This window comes from Aethalodelphis obliquidens, unplaced genomic scaffold (assembly GCF_003676395.1).
Source record: "Aethalodelphis obliquidens isolate GAN/ISIS:26980383/991018 unplaced genomic scaffold, ASM367639v1 scaffold1, whole genome shotgun sequence".
NCBI lineage: Eukaryota > Metazoa > Chordata > Mammalia > Artiodactyla > Delphinidae > Aethalodelphis > Aethalodelphis obliquidens.
In genome coordinates, this window is record NW_020837945.1 from 59,899,226 (window position 1) to 59,919,373 (window position 20,148).

At 36.1% G+C, this 20,148-nt stretch overlaps 1 protein-coding gene across 2 annotated transcripts in view; it reads left to right on the top strand.

Annotated features, from left to right (window-relative positions):
- Nucleotides 1–20,148, top strand: part of ATP6V1A (ATPase H+ transporting V1 subunit A) — a 55,814-nt gene that overhangs the window by 24,035 nt on the left and 11,631 nt on the right. For both annotated transcript variants that reach the window (XM_027104968.1, XM_027104978.1), the window contains exons 2-8: nucleotides 1,291–1,385; nucleotides 8,444–8,572; nucleotides 10,392–10,606; nucleotides 10,886–11,023; nucleotides 12,515–12,666; nucleotides 16,269–16,431; nucleotides 16,960–17,068. In XM_027104968.1, the coding sequence (XP_026960769.1) occupies nucleotides 1,301–1,385; nucleotides 8,444–8,572; nucleotides 10,392–10,606; nucleotides 10,886–11,023; nucleotides 12,515–12,666; nucleotides 16,269–16,431; nucleotides 16,960–17,068 (991 nt within the window). In that variant the 5' untranslated portion in view covers nucleotides 1,291–1,300. The remainder of the gene's footprint in view (nucleotides 1–1,290; nucleotides 1,386–8,443; nucleotides 8,573–10,391; nucleotides 10,607–10,885; nucleotides 11,024–12,514; nucleotides 12,667–16,268; nucleotides 16,432–16,959; nucleotides 17,069–20,148) is intronic.

Consider the following 20,148-nt stretch of genomic DNA (forward strand, 5'->3'; position numbering starts at 1 on the left):
CTACTTAACGTTAGATTGGTTAAACATCATTATTCTCATAACAGTTCTCCCTCAATCTTCGGTTATTTCCTATTGTTTGTAGGATAAAGTCCAGTAGGCATTCATTTCAAGGCCCACAAATTAGTCTCCCTTATCCTTATTTCTCACTGTTGCCATAACATAAACCTTTTATTCCAGTCAGGCTGTTAACTGTTCCTGAAATTTTTATTTCCCTTCTTTTGTTCTCGTTATTTCCCCACCTGAAATGCCTTTTGCTCTCCTTCTTTTCCTATGCTAATTATACCTGACCTTCAAGATGTTTTCCCCAAACATTCTAATCGTTGAACTTTTAGTAAATAAGTGTGTATTATTTGATACTTTATTACATATTGATCTGTGACCTTTACTTTATGGTTGTTTGGAGACATTATTTAGCTTTTTAAATGTACATATATTTTATCTTCTTTATTAAATTGTCAGTAATAAGTTAGACCAGCAGTTACATAGAAACATTCTACTTTGGGGTCTGTAACCAGTTTTCTGTTTGGACTTGAATAGTTCATTGTTTGGGTTTTTCAGATTGCACATCTCTAAAGTAAAGAAGTTGAACTGAATTTCTTACACTATTCTGTGTTCTGCTAAAAAAAGAAAAAAGGGAAAAATGATCCCAGAAATATTTTAAAGGTAGATTTTACATTTAAACATTTTTTAAATGTAAGATACAACTTGTTAGATGATAAAAAAATAAAGCAGAGAAGGAGGGGAGGTATTTTAAATAGATGGGCAGATAGGCAGAGAAGCCTCTCAGAGAAGGGGACATTTGAGGAAAGACCTGAAGGAGGTATATAGAAGCTGACATCTGGCAGAAGAGTACTCCAGACAGCGGGAACAACATGTACAAAGACCCTGAGGCAGAATGTGTATGTGCTTTGAGTAATGGCAAAGAGTTCAGTGTTTATGCAGCCTGATTAAGGGGAAGAGTCGTTAGAGAGGAGGTCAGAGAAATAATGGGAGGGCAAGATGTTGTCAGGCTAGATAAGAGGTTGGAAAGAATTCACAGTCTGTTACATTCCATGGGGTATTTTCTATTGAATATCTTGCATACGGATATATAATTCTGAGTTTTAATAACTGTAGACTATCCAAGAATGAGGTACTTTTAACCAAATCTTAAGAATTTTATATTTTACTTTGAAGAAGTGGTAATAACTCAAGAATACACCAAAGTTCACTACCTATATTGGTTCTTTTGCTTTAAAGTTTGTAATTATAACTTAATTCTTTTTTTTTTTTTTTTTTTTTTTACCATAGGTAAGTTAACATGATGGATTTCTCCAAGCTACCCAAAATACGTGATGAAGATAAAGAAAGCACGTTTGGTTATGTGCATGGGGTCTCAGGACCTGGTAAGTAATACATAATAATCTCAATAGTAAAAATTCCTAATATCAATTAATGTCTTTTCAAGATGATTTAGGCAGAAATACACAAGTTTCTGTTCACCTACATAAATTCTGTCTTTAAAAGATTTCATAGCTGCTGTAAGACTGAGGTAATACCTCCATCATAAGGGCTACTGTAACATTTATTATCTAAATTTGATAATTATTGAGGTACTAATTTGTGATATCCTGTTTATTATATAAATGTATAGTTGGTGTTATATGTCTTAATTTTTTTGTTAAGCGTGAGGTTAAAAAACTATAAAGTTTATGGGTTTTAGTATGTGATACCTAGATGTCTGTTAATTGGATTTGAATTTTAATAATTGCTTTTAAAGCATTTCTCAGAAATATCAACCTTGGCTCTTTGCACGTATAAATCTTTCTGAATGGTTATTCAGATATCACATAACTAGCTACCTGTAGGAAAATAGTCTTATGACATGATAATGAGAATGGAAAGCAGTTTATGTTTGTTCTGCCCACACTTGGGGTACTGCATTTTAAATAATAAATTTTGTTCTAGTATTCATTTTATTATTCCACACTTCTATTGCAAAATGTGGTTCATAGTTTCCATAGGTAAAGCTGCTCATTGATTTGTATCTTTAGTGCCATGGAAATTCATTTTTCCTTATATCTTTTTACAAAGTCATGTTGTAGTCTTTTTCTTGTTCTAATCACAGAAGAGGTGATGACACTTTTTGGTGTTAATACAAAGAAAACACTGTCAGTCACTGTGCCTGTTTCTCCCTAAGAAGCTTCTACCACTTAGAAATTGGTGTTTGAGCTTGAACTTATTAGCAGATAATATATTTCACTGTTTTCAATCTCTTTTGCCATTCGGAGAAACAGTTTTTCCCCTTGAGGATTGTAAGGTCTTCAGGAAAGACAGGCTATACACAAGAACTCTTAGGGAAAAGGCAAAAGAACACTATCAAAAGAGTTTAGGTAAAAATATTTTTCTGAAACTTGTAGTTAACTGCTCTTGGAACCTATTTATAATTTTTAAGTACTTAATGAGGTAGTAGAAAAATGGCATACTTTTGTTTATGAAATATGATTTCAAACGTTAGTGATCTCTGGTATTTTGGTGCATCTTAACTATTCTTATATATAGGTTCAGAGGTAAGTATTTAAAAAATTAATAAATTTCCATTGTTCAATGTTAAATAAATATTAACACCTTAATAGTTTTCACTCGAATATTACCTAATTCATAGATCTAATTAATTGTATCAGAAGGCTAAATATTAAAATAGACTTATTCCATTGAGGCCTGCGCAGGTCCCAACCTATCTGTGGTTTGGGGTTGCTATCCGCCTCATAAAGCACAGTAGAGGCTTTGTCTTCTGGGAAGACAGAAGTCGTCTTCTCCTGAAAAGGCCTCTTACATAGCTGGCTTTGGCACCTTCCAGGAATAGGAGGGCAGGGATTGAGGCCTCATGAGTCTGGTAGAGAGACAGATAGAGGTAGATGTAGAGAGGTTGAGGTTAGAGAGAGAAGACAGTGGTTGTAACCAGAAAGTCCAGAGTGGGATGTTGTTACTTCCATAACTTGTCACTGTTAACTCAGCCTGGGCTTCGTGACAGTCATAGAAGTGGATTCCTTAATTAAAAAAAAAAGACTTATTTCTACATATCTGAAAATGTACAACATTCCCCTCATTCCAGAAAAGTAGTTTTTGCTTACTAGACAACATGATCAGGACTTCTCTGGTGGTGCAATGGTTAAAAATGCGCCTGCCAATGCAGGGGACACAGGTTCCATCCCTGGTCCCGGAAGATCCCACATGCAACCAAGCAACTAAGCCCGTGCACCACAACTACTGAGCCTGCGCCCCAGAGCCCACGAGCTACAACTGCTGAGCCCGTGTGCCGCGACTACTGAAGCCTGCATGCCCTAGAGCCTGTGCTCTGCAACAAAGACAGGCCACCGCAACGAGAAACCTGCGCACCGCAACGAAGAGTAGCCCCTACTCACCGCAACTAGAGAAAGCCCGCGCACAGCAATGAAGACCCAACTCAGCCATAAATAAACAAACAAATAAATAAACCAAAATAATAAGTGTAAATTCTAGTTCAGTATTTATAAGAAATAGGGATTTTTAATTAGGATTTCACCCAGTGGTGGTGACTGATTATAAACGTCCTATGGGATATGAAATAAACATCCTATGGGATATGAAAAAAATCTTTGATGCAAATGGGAGGTTTTCTAGATAGATCTGTCATTAGTTTATCAAGAGTCTTTGTTCCAGAAGTTTTAAGAACCACTGGTATAAAGTGTTAGAAAGTAAAGATGTTGTTTTATATAATATTTCTCAAAGCGATGGTGACAACACAGCAAACTGATAATTGTGTGGCATTCTATCATGCAACTAGCTAAAGCTCTTGTTCTCATTTTAGTTTTAAAGGTTTTTTTTATTACTATTGTTCCAAAACCCGTCATTCCATATATTATAGCAACCTAGGTTGATCAAAACTTGCCTCAATGCTACTAGGTAAGAGTTTGTCATATAGAACTTCAAAATGAATATAGTTTTCATGTATATTATGTAAATAAGTAATCTTTAGCCGAACAAATTTTATTGTTTACCCCAACTATGTCATATGCTAAAAATGTCTCTTTTGTTTTTTTTTTGGCTGCATTGGGTCTTCATTGCTGCGTGCGGGCTTCCTCTAGTTGCAACGAGCGGGGGCTACTCTTTGTTGTGGTGCACAGGCTTCTCATTGCAGTGGCTTCTCCTGGTGCAGAGGACGGGCTCTAGGTGCACAGGCTTCAGTAGTTGCAGCACGTGGGCTCAGTAGTCGCAGCACGTGGGCTCTAGAGTGCAGGCTCAGTAGTTGTGGCGTACGGGCTTAGTTGCTCCATGGCATGTGGGATCTTCCCAGACCAGGGATCGAACCTGTGTCCCCTGCATTGGCAGGCGGGTTCTTAAACACTGCGCCACCAGGGAAGTCCCTAAAAATGTGTCTTTTGATCAACAAAACGAAAAGACAACATATGGAATGGAAGAAAATACTTGCAGATGATGTGACTGACAAAGGGTTAATGTCCAAAATATACAAAAAGCTCATGCAACTCAATATCGAAAAACCAAACAACTCAATCAAAAAATGGGCAGAAAAAAAAAAAAGGGCAGAAGACCTAAATAGACATTTTACCAAAGAAGGCACACAGCTGACCAACAGGCATATAAAAAGATGTTCAACATCACTAATTATTAGAGAAATGAAGATCAAAACAACAGTGAGGTATCTTCACAAAGCAGTTAGAATGGCTGTCATCAAAAAAGTCTGCAAATAATAAATGCTGAAGAGGATGTGGAGAAAAGCGAACCCTCCTACACTGTTGGTGGGAATGTAAATTGGTGTAGCTACTATGGAAAGCAATATGGATGTTCCTTAAAAAACTGAAAATAGAGCTACCATATGATTCAGCAGTCCTACTTCTGGGTATATGTCCAGCAAAGAGGAAAACTCTTAATTCGAAAGATGCATCTACCCCAATGTTCATAGCATCACTATTTACAGTAGGCAAGACATAGAAGCAAACTAAGTACCCATCAACAGATGATTGGCTTAAGAAGATATGGTATATATATACAATGGAATATTACTCAGCCATAATAAGAATGAAATATTGCCATTTGCAGCAACATGGATGAACCTAGAGAATATTAAACTTAGTGAAGTAAGTCAAAGACAAAATTGTATGATATCACTTAGATGTGGAATCTAAAAAATAATACAAATAAATCTGTATATGAAACAGACTCACAGACATAGAAAACAAATTTATGGTTACCAAAAGGGAGAGGGAAGCAGGAGAGGACAAATTAGGAGTATGGGATTAACAGATACAAACTATTGTGCATGAAATAGATAAGCAACAAGGATTTACTGTATAGCACAGGGAATTATATTCCATATATTGTAATAATCTATAAATGGAAAGTAATCTGAAAAAAAATGTATATAACTGAATCATTGGCTGTACACCTGAAACTAACACAGTATTTTATTTTTTTATATACTTCTTTGAATTTTTGCATGTTATTTTATTTTTTTATACAGCAGGTTCTTATTAGTCATCCATTTTATACACATCAGTGTATACATGTCAATCCCTATCTCCCAATTCATCCCACCACCACCTCCACCCCACACCCCCCACTTTAGCCCCTTGGTGTCCATACATTTGTCTTCTACATCTGTGTCTCTATTTCTGCCCTGCAAACAGGTTCATCTGTACCATTTTTCTAGGTTCCACATAAATACGTTAATATATGATATTTGTTTTTCTCTTTCTGACTTACTTCACTCTGTATGACAGCCTCTAGATCCATCCACGTCTCTACAAATGACCCAGTTTTATTCCTTTTTATGGCTGAGTAATATTCCATTGCATATATGTACCATATCTTCTTTATCCACTCGTCTGTCTATGGGCATTTAGGTTGCTTCCATGACCTGGCTATTGTAAATAGTGCTACAATGAACATTGGGGGGCATGTGTCTTTTTGAATTATGGTTTTCTCTGGGTATTTGCCCAGTAGTGGGATTGCAGGGTCATGGTAATTCTATTTTTAGTTTTTTAAGGAACCTCCATACTGTTCTCCATAGTGGCTGTATCAATTTACATTCCCACCAACAGTGCAAGAGGGTTCCCTTTTCTCGACACCCTGTCCGGCATTTGTTGTTTGTAGATTTTCTGATGATGCCCATTCTAACTGGTGTGAGGTGATACCTCATTGTAGTTTTCATTTGAATTTCTCTGATAATTAGTGATGTTGAGCAGCTTTCCATGTGCTTCTTGGCCATCTGTATGTCTTCTTTGGAGAAATGTCTGTTTAGGTCTTCTGCCCACTTTTTGATTGGGTTGTTTGTTTTTTTAATATTGAGCTGCATAAGCTGTTCATATATCTTGGAGATTAATCCTTTGTCCATTGATTCGTTTGCAAATATTTTCTCCCATTCTGAGGGTGGTCTTTTCATCTTGTTTATGGTTTCCTTTGCTTGCAAAAGCTTTTAAGTTTCATTAGGTCCCATTTGTTTATTTTTGTTTTTCTTTCCATTACTCTAGGAGGTAGATCAAAAAAGATCTTGCTGTGATTTATGTCAAAGAATGTTCTTCCTATGTTTTCCTCTGAGAGTTTTATAGTGTCTGGACTTACATTTAGGTCTTTAATCCACTTTGAGTTTATTTTTGTCTATGGTGTTAGGGAGTGTTCTAATTTTATTCTTTTACATGTGGCTCTTCAGTTTTCCCAGCACCACTTACTGAAGAGACTGTCTTTTCTCCATTGTATATCTGTGCCTCCTTTGTCATAGATTAGTTGACCATAGGTGCATGGGTTTATCTCTGGGCTTTCTATCCTGTTCCATTGATCTATATTTCTGTTTTTGTGCCAGTACCATATTGTCTTGATTAGTGTAGCTTTGTAGTATAGTCTGATGTCAGGGAGTCTTATTCCTCCAGCTCCGTTTTTTTCCCTCAAGACTGCTTTGGCTATTCGGGGTCTTTTGTGTCTCCATACCAATTTTAAGATTTTTTGTTCTAGTTCTGTAAAAAATGCCACTGGTAATTTGATAGGGATTGCATTGAATCTGTAGATTGCTTTGGGTAGTATAGACATTTTCACATGATTGATTTTTCCAATCCAAGAACGTGGTATATCTCTCCATCTGTTTGTGTCATGTTTGATTTCTTTCATCAGTGTTTTAGTTTTCTGCCTACAGGTCTTTTGCCTCCTTAGGTAGGTTTATTCCTAGGTATTTTAGTCTTTTGTTGCAGTGGTGAATGGGATTGTTTCCTTAATTTCTCTTTATGATCTTTCATTGTTAGTGTATAGGAATGCAAGAGACTTCTGTGCATTAATTTTGTATCCTGCAACTTTACCAGATTAATTGATTAGCTCTAGTAATTTGCTGGTGGCATGTTTAGGATTCAGTATGTATAGGATCATGTCACCTGCAAACAGTGACAGTTTTACTTCTTCTTTTCCGATTTGTATTCCTTTTATTTCTTTTTCTTCTCTGATTGCCGTGGCTAGGAATTCCAAAACTCTGTTGAATAATGGTGGTGAGAGTGGATATCCTTGTCTTGTTCCTGATCTTAGAGGAAATGCTTTCAGTTTTTCACCATTGAGAATGATGTTTCCTGTCAGTTTGTCGTATATGGCCTTTATTATGTTGAGGTAGTTTCCCTCTATGCCCACTTTCTGGAGAGTTTTTATCATGAATAGGTGTTGAATTTTGTCAGAAGCTTTTTCTGCATCTATTGAGATGATCATATGGTTTTTATTCTTCAGTTTGTTACTATGGTGTATCATCTTGATTGATTTGCATATATTGAAGAATCCTTGCATCCCTGGGATAAATCCCACTTGATCATGGTGTAATCCTTTTAATGTGTTGTTGGATTCTGTTTGCTAGTATTTTGTTGAGGATTTTTGCATCTCTATTCATCAGTGATATTGGCCTGTAATTTTCTTTTTTTATAGTATCTTTGTCTGGTTTTGGTATCGGGGTGATGGTGGCCTCATAGAATGAGTTTGGGGATATTCTTTCCTCTGCACTTTTTTGAAAGAGTTTGAGAAGGATGGGTGTTAGCTCTTCTCTAAATGTTTGGAAGCATTCACCTGCGAAGCCATCTGTCCTGGACTTTTGTTTGTTGGAAGATTTTTAATCACAGTTTCAATTTCATTACTTGTGATTGGTCTGTTCATATTTTCTGTTTCTTCCTGGTTCAGTCATGGAAGGTTATACCTTTCTAACATTTCTTCCAGGTTGTCCATTTTATTGGCATAGAGTTGCTTGTAGTAGTCTCTTAGGATGCTTTGTATGTCTGCGGCTAACACAGTATTTTAAATCAAGTATAATTTTTTAAAACTGTCTTTTTATGAGATAGTGTGTTCCATAGTAGGTATTTTATTTTTCCTATGAATATATGAGAGAAGTGTATTATAGGATTTATTGGATGTTTTAATTATCTTAATACTCATTTGTTCTTTTCAGTGGTTACAGCTTGTGACATGGCAGGTGCAGCCATGTATGAACTGGTGCGAGTGGGCCACAGTGAGTTGGTTGGAGAGATTATCCGATTGGAGGGTGACATGGCCACTATCCAGGTGTATGAAGAAACCTGTATCCTTTTTGGTTCAATTTCTAGCCATTTTCTATAAATCAGATTTGAAAGATTTATGGCAAAGGTATAAGCAGCACCAATGGTATCAGAAACGTGGAATATTGGTGTTTTGAAGAAACCCGATATATAGGAGTTTATTGAAGAAAGGTACTAAGAATTAGTGCTCTTATTTTAAGAAATTAGTATTATCTCCTGACCTTTCATTGCTCTTAATATTTCATTGCTCTTATTCTCAAGATCAGTATTACTTCTTTGGCTACTTAATTAAGTTTTATTTGGTACAGCTTTTTTGCCATACTAAAATATATGCTTATGGTACCTGTTCTCTCTGTCAGTATTGGAGTGCTAACTCTAAACAAAATCTGAAAATTTTTAATAAAATTAAAATTTTTAATTTGAAATTTTTAATAAAATTAAGAGTCTTCATAGCTATGAAATCATCACTAATCAAAAGGATTTTTTTCTATTGTTAGATTTATCTTTTATTTAGTCTTCTACATGGCTTGAAGATTTAAAATAAACAAATGACCATGTGTATAGTGAGAACCCGCTCTGCCTTTGTTATCCTGTATTTGGCCAATTTTCAAAACAGACATGCATTCATGCAGCCCATTTTGTTAGTTCCATTTATTTTGTATCCTTCTAGTTTGTTATATGAACCAATATAAATATATATTTTTATTTTTATTTCCTTTTTTCCCCAAAAGATAGCATATTATATGCACTGTTCTGCACCTTGTTTTTTTCACTTAAAAATATATGTATGGTGGAAGATGGATAAATATGTGATAAATATAGTACAATGTTTATGGTAGATCACTGTAAAATTCTTTCAGCTTTGCTGTAGGTTTGAAATATTTCATAATCAAATATTGAAAATATATTTTGGAGATCTTTCTTGAAAAATTCGTAGAAGTGCCTAGTCTTTTTTACGTCTACATAGAATTCCAGCTTATGAATATACCAACATTTATTAATAAATCTCTTCATGATTGTTAAGTCTGAAGATTTTTTTGGTTGTTTCTTAGTCTTAAGAGTTTACGTTTTTGTCCAGGTCCTAATATCCTTTTTAGGGAACTGATACTCCTCACCAGTATAGTTGAAACAAAGTATGATGGAGCGGCTTTTGCTTCTATTTTTAAGCCTGTGGTTCCCAAACTGTGCCCCAGGGCACTCTGGGCAGCTGCAGCAAACTCATGTGGGTGCCCTAGGATATTTTAAGGTTTTACGGTAAACATGGGGATATTAGACATTTTGTCAGACACCATGAGAACTAGTAGCCTGAGATAATAAACACTTTTATTATTTGACTGTACTATATTCTTGTTGATGATATCATATCTTTGTGAAGCTGAGTTTTGGCAGTTGCTAAGCTAAAAACCAAGTGTCATACAAAAATGATGTGGGATGAGTATTCAATCTGACTCCAAGGTTTGGAAATTGTAGAATACCCAACAGGCACATAAATCCCATTTGTAAGAATTGAGATTATTTTATAATGAAATTAAAATGTTCTTTTTTCTTTCAATTTATGTATATTTTTCAAAGTACCACTTAGTTGTTAGGACATACACATATATTAAGATGTTTGGACATAATTATTTAATAGATGGAATTTTATATATATATATATATATGTATATCTTTTGTTGTAGATCACTATGAAAAAGTTACTGAAACACTAAGGATGCTGTGGACTAAAAGTTTAAGAATCGCAGGTTTAGCGCCTTATGTATCATTTCCTGTTAAACTGTGGTATTTCCTTTTTATAGTATCTCTAATCTTTCATAGTGAGTTTTTCTCAACTGCCATTTCCAGCTGGTGTGTCTGTTGGAGATCCTGTACTCCGCACTGGTAAACCCCTCTCAGTAGAGCTTGGTCCTGGCATTATGGGAGCCATCTTTGATGGTATTCAAAGACCTTTGTCGGATATCAGCAGTCAGACTCAAAGTATTTACATTCCCAGAGGAGTAAATGTGTCTGCTCTTAGCAGAGATGTCAAATGGGATTTCACACCTTGCAAAAACCTACGGGTATGTCTTTGTAACCTAAATTTCTAAAATTGGTGAAAGAATGTGAAAAGAGTGTTTACTGAACTATTTTGTACTCTTAGTCAAAATAAAAATAGACCACAGAAGCATAGTTTACATCTTTTTTTTAGCTCCACTAGAAGGATTATAGAACAAATGTGTTCTATTGATAAGTGAAGCAAATGATTTAAATAATAGCAAGGGTGAGTCTGCTTGACGTTTATTAAACATTAAATGGTTTGACATTTATTTGAACATTAAACAAGTGCATTTGTTCTCTAGGTTGGTAGTCACATCACTGGTGGAGATATTTATGGAATTGTCAACGAGAACTCACTCATCAAACACAAAATCATGTTGCCCCCACGAAACAGAGGAACTGTCACTTACATTGCTCCACCTGGAAATTACGATACCTCTGTAAGTATCATATAAACTTTATCTCACAAGAGTGGCCCCCCTTATATGTGACAGTTGCCCCGTTTTAGTACTCTGAATAGTTACAGAATTCATATTTAATGTGTATGTTTTAAGTTACTCCCATAATTATTTTTTTATTTAAGATTTTTTTCTTTAAAACTTGAGCTTGGGAATACAAAAAGCAAAATACATTATTTCTTTTTGAAGAGAAATAGCTAGTATAGTATTTTCCTACCTTCTTAACTTATGCTACATTATTTAAACCTCTGATTCTTTAGGCATAGAATAGACTGATCTTTTTGTCAGTCTCTATTCACATAATGAATTGTAGAATGGATTATATAAGTTCTTACTCTGGGTGAGCCACTTAAAACTTAGTCCTTTGGGGCTTCCCTGGTGGCGCAGTGGTTGAGAGTCCGCCTGCCGATGCAGGGGACGCGGGTTCGTGCCCCGGTCTGGGAAGATCCCACATGCCGCGGAGCGGCTGGGCCCGTGAGCCATGGCCGCTGAGCCTGCGCGTCCGGAGCCTGTGCTCCGCAACGGGAGAGGCCACAGCAGTGAGAGGCCCGCGTACCGCAAAAAAAAAAAAAAAACAAAAACTTAGTCCTTTAATGTTATTGATAGTCACATCATACCAAATACAGTAGATGCATGATAATCTTTGTGGGTATGAAGATAGCTTTATTGAGAAGATCATTATAGCATATAATTTTTTCCCAATAAAATATGATAAAAGATAATAATTTTCTAATCATTTCACAAGAATCAGTCTGTGCTCTACAACATATACAGAGCAAAAGAATTAAATCGGGATTCTGGGCAGTCAGCTAACCTTACTCACTAGCTTAGAGACTCACCTATACTTGAAAGAAAACCCTGAAGTAGACAGTTCAGATTCATGCATCAACAAGATTACAGATTTCTATAGGTCTATGGACTTTGAGATTGTTTGTGAATAGTTAAAACCATCTCAGTGTTCACAAATGTTAGAGTATTACTCATTATCTTTTTGCTTTTGTAAATAATTTAAAATATTTAACTTTATTAAATATGTTAGGGTTCTTAATAGATTAGTATTTTTCATTAAAGCAGTGTCAGAGCATTATAATAAATAAGCAAAATAAAGAATGGAAAATAAATTATGAAAGCTTTCATTTCTTCCCTCCCTCAGTCCCAGGAATATCTTCTGTGCCCTTCAAGAATTTTTCCTATGCATATTCATGTAATTTATTGAACTATCCCTCTATTACTTGAGATACTCCTTTCTCCAAAACTTCTAAGCTTTTTAAAAAAATCATTAAAATAGTAACAATGCACCTGGTTTAAAAAAAATTAGAACAGTATGTAAAGATTTACATTAAAAAAGTATAAATCTCCCTCCCCACTTCCACATACCACCTCCCTAACCCCCCAAGAGAAATCTGGCGTTACTTTGATTTTAGAGGAAGAAATGTTTATAATGTACTTAAAGTCCTGCTGTATTTTTTGTAGGATGTTGTGTTGGAGCTTGAATTTGAAGGTATAAAGGAGAAGTTCAGCATGGTCCAAGTATGGCCTGTACGTCAGGTTCGGCCTGTCACTGAGAAGTTGCCAGCTAATCATCCTCTGTTGACTGGCCAGAGAGTCCTTGACGCCCTTTTTCCGTAAGTTTGATTTGTGTCCCGTGGTTTTCCCTCAGAGTTATTATATGTGCTTATTGTTTCACTTCTTTATAGATAAAGATTTTATGTGCTAATCCTATAATACATTTTATCTAGAGAAATATATTTTACCAGTGCTTATTTAGAGAATGAAACTGTTGAAGAAAATTTATTTTTTCACAGTTGCAAAAGGAAAGCATTATTTCTAAAACTTTCTGAAAAAATGAAATTTCCAGAAGGAAATCTGTGCCAAAATAATGTAACTATTTTTCTTAAGTTATCCTAGAACTAGTAGATTGGTGTCACTATAAATTGATGACTTCTAACATCAACTGGGTTCTCTATGCTACCCAGCAATCTTTCTTACTTTGTAGTCTGCTCTTTGCCATTTTCTTCATCACCTGCTTAAAAACCACCTTTCTCTTTAAATCTTAGGCATTACCATACCCTGCTTTACTTTTAACAGATAACTTCATCATTTAATTCACAGAAAGGACTGAAGCAGTGATGTAGTAATTCTTTCAACTTCTGATCACCAACCCATGTATGTCTCACTTACTCTTCAGCCTCTTACCTTTAAACCTACTCTGTGCGTTGTTCTCACTATTCCTCTCTCATAAGATCTTCAGTACTTTGACTCTTCTTATTTAGTCAGTACCTCCTGTTTCCATATCCTTCACTATCCAGTTTAAGTTTAATAGTCTATCACTTTTACTAACATCTGTCAGTATATTAAATTTTCTTGGTTCCTTTGTCTTCTGCCACGCCCACCTGGCGAAATATCAACTGTGAATCAGTCCTGCTATCTCCTTCTCCCAAATCTACACACAAGCAGCTGAGAAAAATAAATAAGACCAAGTTGGTATCTCACCACTGTGGCACAGTCGTTCAGCATTTCTCTAATTATCGTTCTCCTGCTCTCCTCAGTGACTATTTCAAACCTCTCCACTTGCCTCAGAGCTTCAACTCCAGTCTTCTTTCTCCTTCATTCTCAACAAATGATCATGCTAGATCCTTCACAGAGAAATGACAGGCCATCAGGTTTGGAACTCCATCAGTTAACGTACATTCCCATCCATCCCTTACTTCTCTCCTTTTTCTGGAGTTTATCCCACCTCATGTTTCCTCAAAGACCTCCCATTAAGTGATATTCTCTTTATCTCCCATCTAATGAGAAGAAATCTACCTTCGACCCTTTTCCCCTTTCTACCTTCCACTACATTTCTCCCTATCTTCACAGCCAAACCTCTTAAAAAAAGTAAATTAGTTGTCTCCACTTTTCCCACTCTAATTCACTGTACTGATCTGCCCATGGTGCCACCCCTCAACCGAAACTACTCTCACTAACATCATCAGTCACTCCCAATTCAATAAGTACGTTTTAGTGTTTTCCTAATTCCTACAACTTTGGATATTGGATATTGCTTTCTACTCCTTCCTCTTTGAAACACCCTCTTTCTTTGCTTTTCCAGTTAGCTTCTGTCTACAAGAAGCTATTGCTTATTCTCCATTGCAGGTTTCTTCTCCCTTAATTTTGATATTTCTTAGAGGTTTTCCCTTTTCTTTCCTCATTATACGTCTTACCCTCTGTGGATGACTTCATTCTCTCTCGAGACTTAAATGTTCATCTATATATGATGATTTCTAAACCTGTATCTTCATCCCAAATCTCTTCTGAGTTCCAGACTCATACATCCACTTCTGATTATACCTCTCCTTTTGAATATCTTATAGGTGCCTCAAAGTCAGTATGTTTAAAACTAAAATCATCATCTTAATCACCACTCCTTTCCTTGAAACTTTGCTGCCTTTCTCAACCAATGTCATTATCATACATCCAGTGAATGCCTAATCTAAAATCTATGACTTCTCTCAAGTATCATTTTTACCCTCCCACATCTAATTAGTGAACTAATGCTGTTATTCTATTCCCTAAATATTTTTTATCTGCATCTGTCATCTCTACTCCATGACTATAATTAAGGATCTTACCCTAATTCCAGTAATAAACTCATTTAATCAGACTTTCCATCTTCAGTTTTGCCTTCTTTCCAAGTGGTTGTCCATGTTACATAGTGATCCAACTAAAACACATATGTGATCCTGCACAATATTGCTTGAAGCCCTTCAGAGCTCTTTATTGCTCTCAAGACAAACACACACTCCTTAACTCCTTACAAAGCCACCCATGATCTGGCTGTTGCTTACCTTCCAGTATTGTCTCAGCCACTTGCCTGCCCAACTGCTTCCTTATACACCATCTTCCAGGCTTAACGAAGGACTTTTAATTCTTCAAGCAATGCTCCCTCTTGCCCCTGGACCTTTGGGCATTCTATTCCCTCTATGTGGAGTGTTATTTCCCTGTATCTGGCTAATTTCTATTTTCTTTCAGGTCTTAGCTTCTTTCGGAAAGAATTTCCTAATCCCACTCCCATCCAGTGTCAGATTTTGTACTCTTTCCTGTGTACTCCCACAAACCTTGGATGGTCTCTATGATAGCACTTTTCACATTGGATTGTTGAACTTCTAAAGTGGGGCACACCCAGCCTTGCCTCCCCACCCTGGCTTAAACGTGATTTGAAAGACGTATACAAAGCCATAGGCTGAATGGACATGCCTTCTTAGTGTATCAGAGTCACTGAAAGGTTTGAAGGAGAAAACATTTTAATGCGTATTAGTTTCATATGAGAAAAGTCTGTTATTATTATTGACGATGCAGTGTTTGTGTGAATTTTACGATAAAACACACTATTACCAAGGAATTTCCCTTAGCATTATGTCTCATTTCTCCTGCCCAGACACTCCTGCCTGACACACACATTCACCCGCACACACAAACACACCTGTGACATTCACTTCCCTCTGCTCTTAACTTCCTTCTGCCCTTAACGGTATTTCACTCTCCACTGACACTTTTTAGGGAAAGTTTGAAAGTGGTTGCTAAATGGTACTGTAATCACAAGCTGACTCTCCAGTTGACTCCACTGGAATGTGAGCTCTTTGAATACAGAAACATGGCTATTTTCTCCACTGTTGTCTCTCCAGCATCTCCAAGCATAGTTTGTAGTACCTTGGAAGTACCTCATAAATGGTTATTGAATGGGTAAAAGGGGGTTGACTTAACACCTTAACAAAAGTCTTCATTTATTAACCTCTGTAACAGGATAGGAATTTCTTAGATCTTTTTTTTTACCTCAGAAGACAACTTTCAAAGTGTTTATATTTTTCTTTCAGCTTTAATTCTTACATTGTCCGTTCATAAACTAATTGATTTAAGCATTCAGAATATCATTAGTACTACTTTATTTATTTTCATATTCCTCTTCCCCGGTTACCTTATGGAATATACTTTCACTTTTTGCTATTAAAGATGATAGAAATGATTAATTTATAATAAACAACATATACTACTATAGGTGGAAACTAGGGGAGCAATTGTTATATATCTATCTGTATGTCTATCTTTGTAAGTACATATATAGATACAGATGACAGTATTATAAAGTGCTTTCGTTCTTTAACTTGTATTTCTGTGTCACTTACCTACTTTATTTATTGGTATGTATTAGCGAGTAAAGTAATCCATGCTTGTTTTATTTGTATAGATGTGTACAGGGAGGAACTACTGCAATCCCTGGGGCTTTTGGCTGTGGAAAGACGGTGATATCGCAGTCTCTATCCAAGTATTCCAACAGTGATGTGATCATCTACGTAGGATGTGGTGAGAGAGGAAATGAGATGTCTGAAGTCCTCCGGGACTTCCCAGAGGTCTGTATTTATAACGCTTCCAATACTAATCTAGAGAAAATACCACTAATCAACTTTAATTGGCAATTAATAAAGCTTTGTGTTGAATCTGGAGCAATGCTCTCATTTGTCAAGGATCTTTTAAGGAATTTTTCTAATTATATCTGTGATTCAGTTTGTATACTCAAGGAGACGAATTTGAATTTTTCAGTGAAACACTTGAAAGTTTCTTTTTGTGGTCTGGTGGTTTTCAGTTATTGGGAGAAAGATACAATAGGCAAAATATTTATAGGTGTGAACTTTACATAGCCTTTATATGATCTACTAGGTTACTGTAGTAATATTCCTTTTTCCATAAAATAATGGGCTTCATTTATGAAATGGAAATACTGGCTGTTTTCTTTACCACACAGTGGGATAGAGGGAAGAGGTTGGAGTGATGGGAATATGGCTTTGGGAATACAGATTATAAGAGAGATTAAATATAAACAAGTTGTGAAAAGGGGACTGAAATGTTCTAGGGATCACTAATAGATTGTTTGCCTCTAGCTCACGATGGAGGTTGATGGTAAGGTAGAGTCAATTATGAAGAGGACAGCGTTGGTAGCCAATACCTCTAATATGCCTGTTGCTGCTAGAGAAGCCTCTATTTATACTGGTGAGTATATGAATTGGAATAAAAGCGATTAACATATCTGTTCTTAAGTTTAAATCTAGCACCAAACTTTTTCTTTGCCAAAGAACTTTTCTTTCATTCTAAAGTACATACACACAACCATGTTCCTAGAATATTTTTTTTAATATTTCACATATTATTATATCTTGAGAATATGTCAATATAAGACATTAATAGAGCTGCCACAATCTTTTTGATGACTTTAAAATGATGTATTTTCTACTACTGGTTTTCCTTTTTTCATTACCTGTTTTACCATTGCTCTATCTCTGAATATATCTGTATCTCTATAACTTGAATTATCAGCTTTGAACTGTAATACTTTGAATATCAGTATGTTTATGTATTATCTTCCATCTTTGCTCCCACTTCCATCCAGCTTTTGGTGCTTTGATTTCTACATTTTCAGGATTTATAATGTTCGTATTCTGTTCTATAACCATAAATCCAGTATTTGTATTAGCCTTAGACCTAGTGAAATGGAGTCATGCCCACTGGCAGTCCCTTGACTACAGTTTTTCCATTTGTTTCATGGTTGGACAAAATTTGAATTCTTGTTTCTTTGTAAGTCTGGGTTTTTTCAGCTGCCTTTAAATTTTAACAGTTGGGCAGAGTATAAAATTTTTTGATCAGTATTTCTTGCCTAGAGAACCCTTATTTCAGCATTAAGTGCTGGGGAGAGATCTGACGCTGGCCTACTTTTTTTCCTTTTATAGGTGATTTTTCTTTTTACCCAAAGGAATGTCTCTTTAACTTTGAAGTCTTTTCTTTTTTACTTATTTTTTGGCTGCGTCAGACCTTCATTGTTGGGTCTTCGTTGCTGCGCACGGGCTTTCTCTAGTTGCCACAAGTGGGGGCTGCTCTTCATTGCGTTGCACGGGCTTCTCATTGCAGTGTCTTCTCTTGTTTCGGAGCTCGGACTTTAGGTGCGCAGGCTTCAGTACTTGTGGCACATGGGTTCAGTAGTTGTGGCTCGCGGGCTCTAGAGCTCAGGTTCAGTAGTTCTGGCACACGTGCTTAGTTGCTCCGCGGCATGTGGGATCTTCCCGGACCAGGGCTCAAAACAGTGTCCCCTGCATTGGCAGGCGGATTCTTAACCACGGCGCCACCAGGGAAGTCCTAACCTTGAAGTCTTATAACTTTATTAGGACATATCCCAGTATTGATAGTTCTGATAATTTTTTCCTGAGACATAGTATACCTTTTCAATCTATGAATATGTCTTTTATTTTGGAAAATTTTTGAGAATAGTTTCTGAAACTTTTTCTCTTCCATTATGGTTATCTTCTTGAAGCTAAACATAAAGCGTCTCCTTTAGCTGTTTCCATATGCATCATTTCCTCTCTAATTCTTTTTATTTAGCCTTTTATCCATTTTTTAACAGGATAATCAACGTGTATTCTTTGTATTGCTTCCAGTGAAGCCTTTATGTTCTTCTAGCTCTTTGCTGAGTTCTGCTGGCTCATGAAACATCTTTTGTGATCTTACTGTATACTCCTTGAGATTTTTATTTTGTGGTAGGATGCAATATTAAGATTTTCTTTTATTAATTAATTGTGGTCACAGTTTTCATTTGTTTCTTGGCAGGTTCATTGTTGTACTCTGCTCTTCTGTCTCTTTTTTTCTTTTATTTTTGTTCCTGTGCTGATGTTTATTATTGCTATTACTCATCTTTGCAGGAGATGGGAGGGAATGGTTGTTACTATGGTCCAGGGTAGCAGGAATTCTTCCTGGTAATCTGTGAAGTTTGTTATAGCATAGAGTTGTGTAAGTTATTTTACTTTTTCTTTCCTGCCAACAAAAATCCGCAGCTACAAGGCCACTTACAATGAATTCTTTCTCTTCTACCCTGCCTCATTCACTTTTTACTTACTGAAAAGGAGTGCCTTCCTTTTTTTTGGGTCCCCATCTCTCTACTTCCCCTTGATGCCAAACTGGGTCCAAGGAACCCCTGCCACTAGACCTGTACCCCTTTTACTGTGTTCCAGACAACGGATTCTTGGTTTTACCCCTCAGGATGTACCTTCTGGTTTGCAAAAGCTTAATCTGAGATGTGCAGCCTCAGGTGAATTCTTGGTGTCTTTCCACTCCCTTGTTTGTTTTTTATCTCATTTAGTTGGCTTTCCTCATTATTTTGTTGTGAAGCTAAACATGGCCCCTAGTTTTTGACTATGGAGTTTGTGTTTCTGTATTTCTTGTTCTCCTTGTTTGGTGGTTACTCTTATGAGAAGAAGGAGAAAGTGACATACTCATCTACTATTTTAGGACAAGAAGTCTACCTTCTTCTTTTAAATGGCTGCACAGTATCCCTTTGTATGGATATATCGTAATTTATTTAACCAGCATCCTTTTAGGGGGCACTTGGATTATTGATAATTTTTTTGCTCCCACAAACTTCACACCATAAAACATTCTTAAGCATGTTTTTTTACACTGTGGCTTTGTATGTTTTATGCGCATGTTTCTTTGTATTTTTGTCAGGTAAGTTCTTAGAAGTAAAATTGCTAAGAATACAACTGTTAATATAGATTTTAGTTTCTAATAGCTCTTCAAAAGGAATAACAGTGGACAAGAATTCTGCTTCTTCACATACTCACCAATGCTAATTTCTTCAACACTTTCTTATGATCATTATCATACAGAAAAGTTGAAAGAATATTACAGTGAATACCCATGTACCCCACACCTAGATCTGATAATTAGCATTTTACCGTTCCTGCTTTATTAGATGCCTATTCGGTCTGTATTTCTTACAGTGAGCTAGCATCTTTTCTGTGTGTATTCACCATTTGAAAACTGCCTTCTGTCCATTTTTGTATTGGTAGTAGTTGTTTATCATATGGAGGTAAAGTTCTTTGAAATCAGTCTTTCATCTGTTATGAGTTGCAGATATTGTCCTAGTTTGCTTATCTTTTGATTTTGTCTGAGGATTTTTTTTTTTTTTCTTGTAGGCACTGATATCTTTAGGTCTATGAAAGTGGTCTATGAGACTTCTTTGAGGTTTAGTCAGGTGTATCTGTCTGTTCTATCAAGTCTTTTTAATAAACATACACACAGGCATT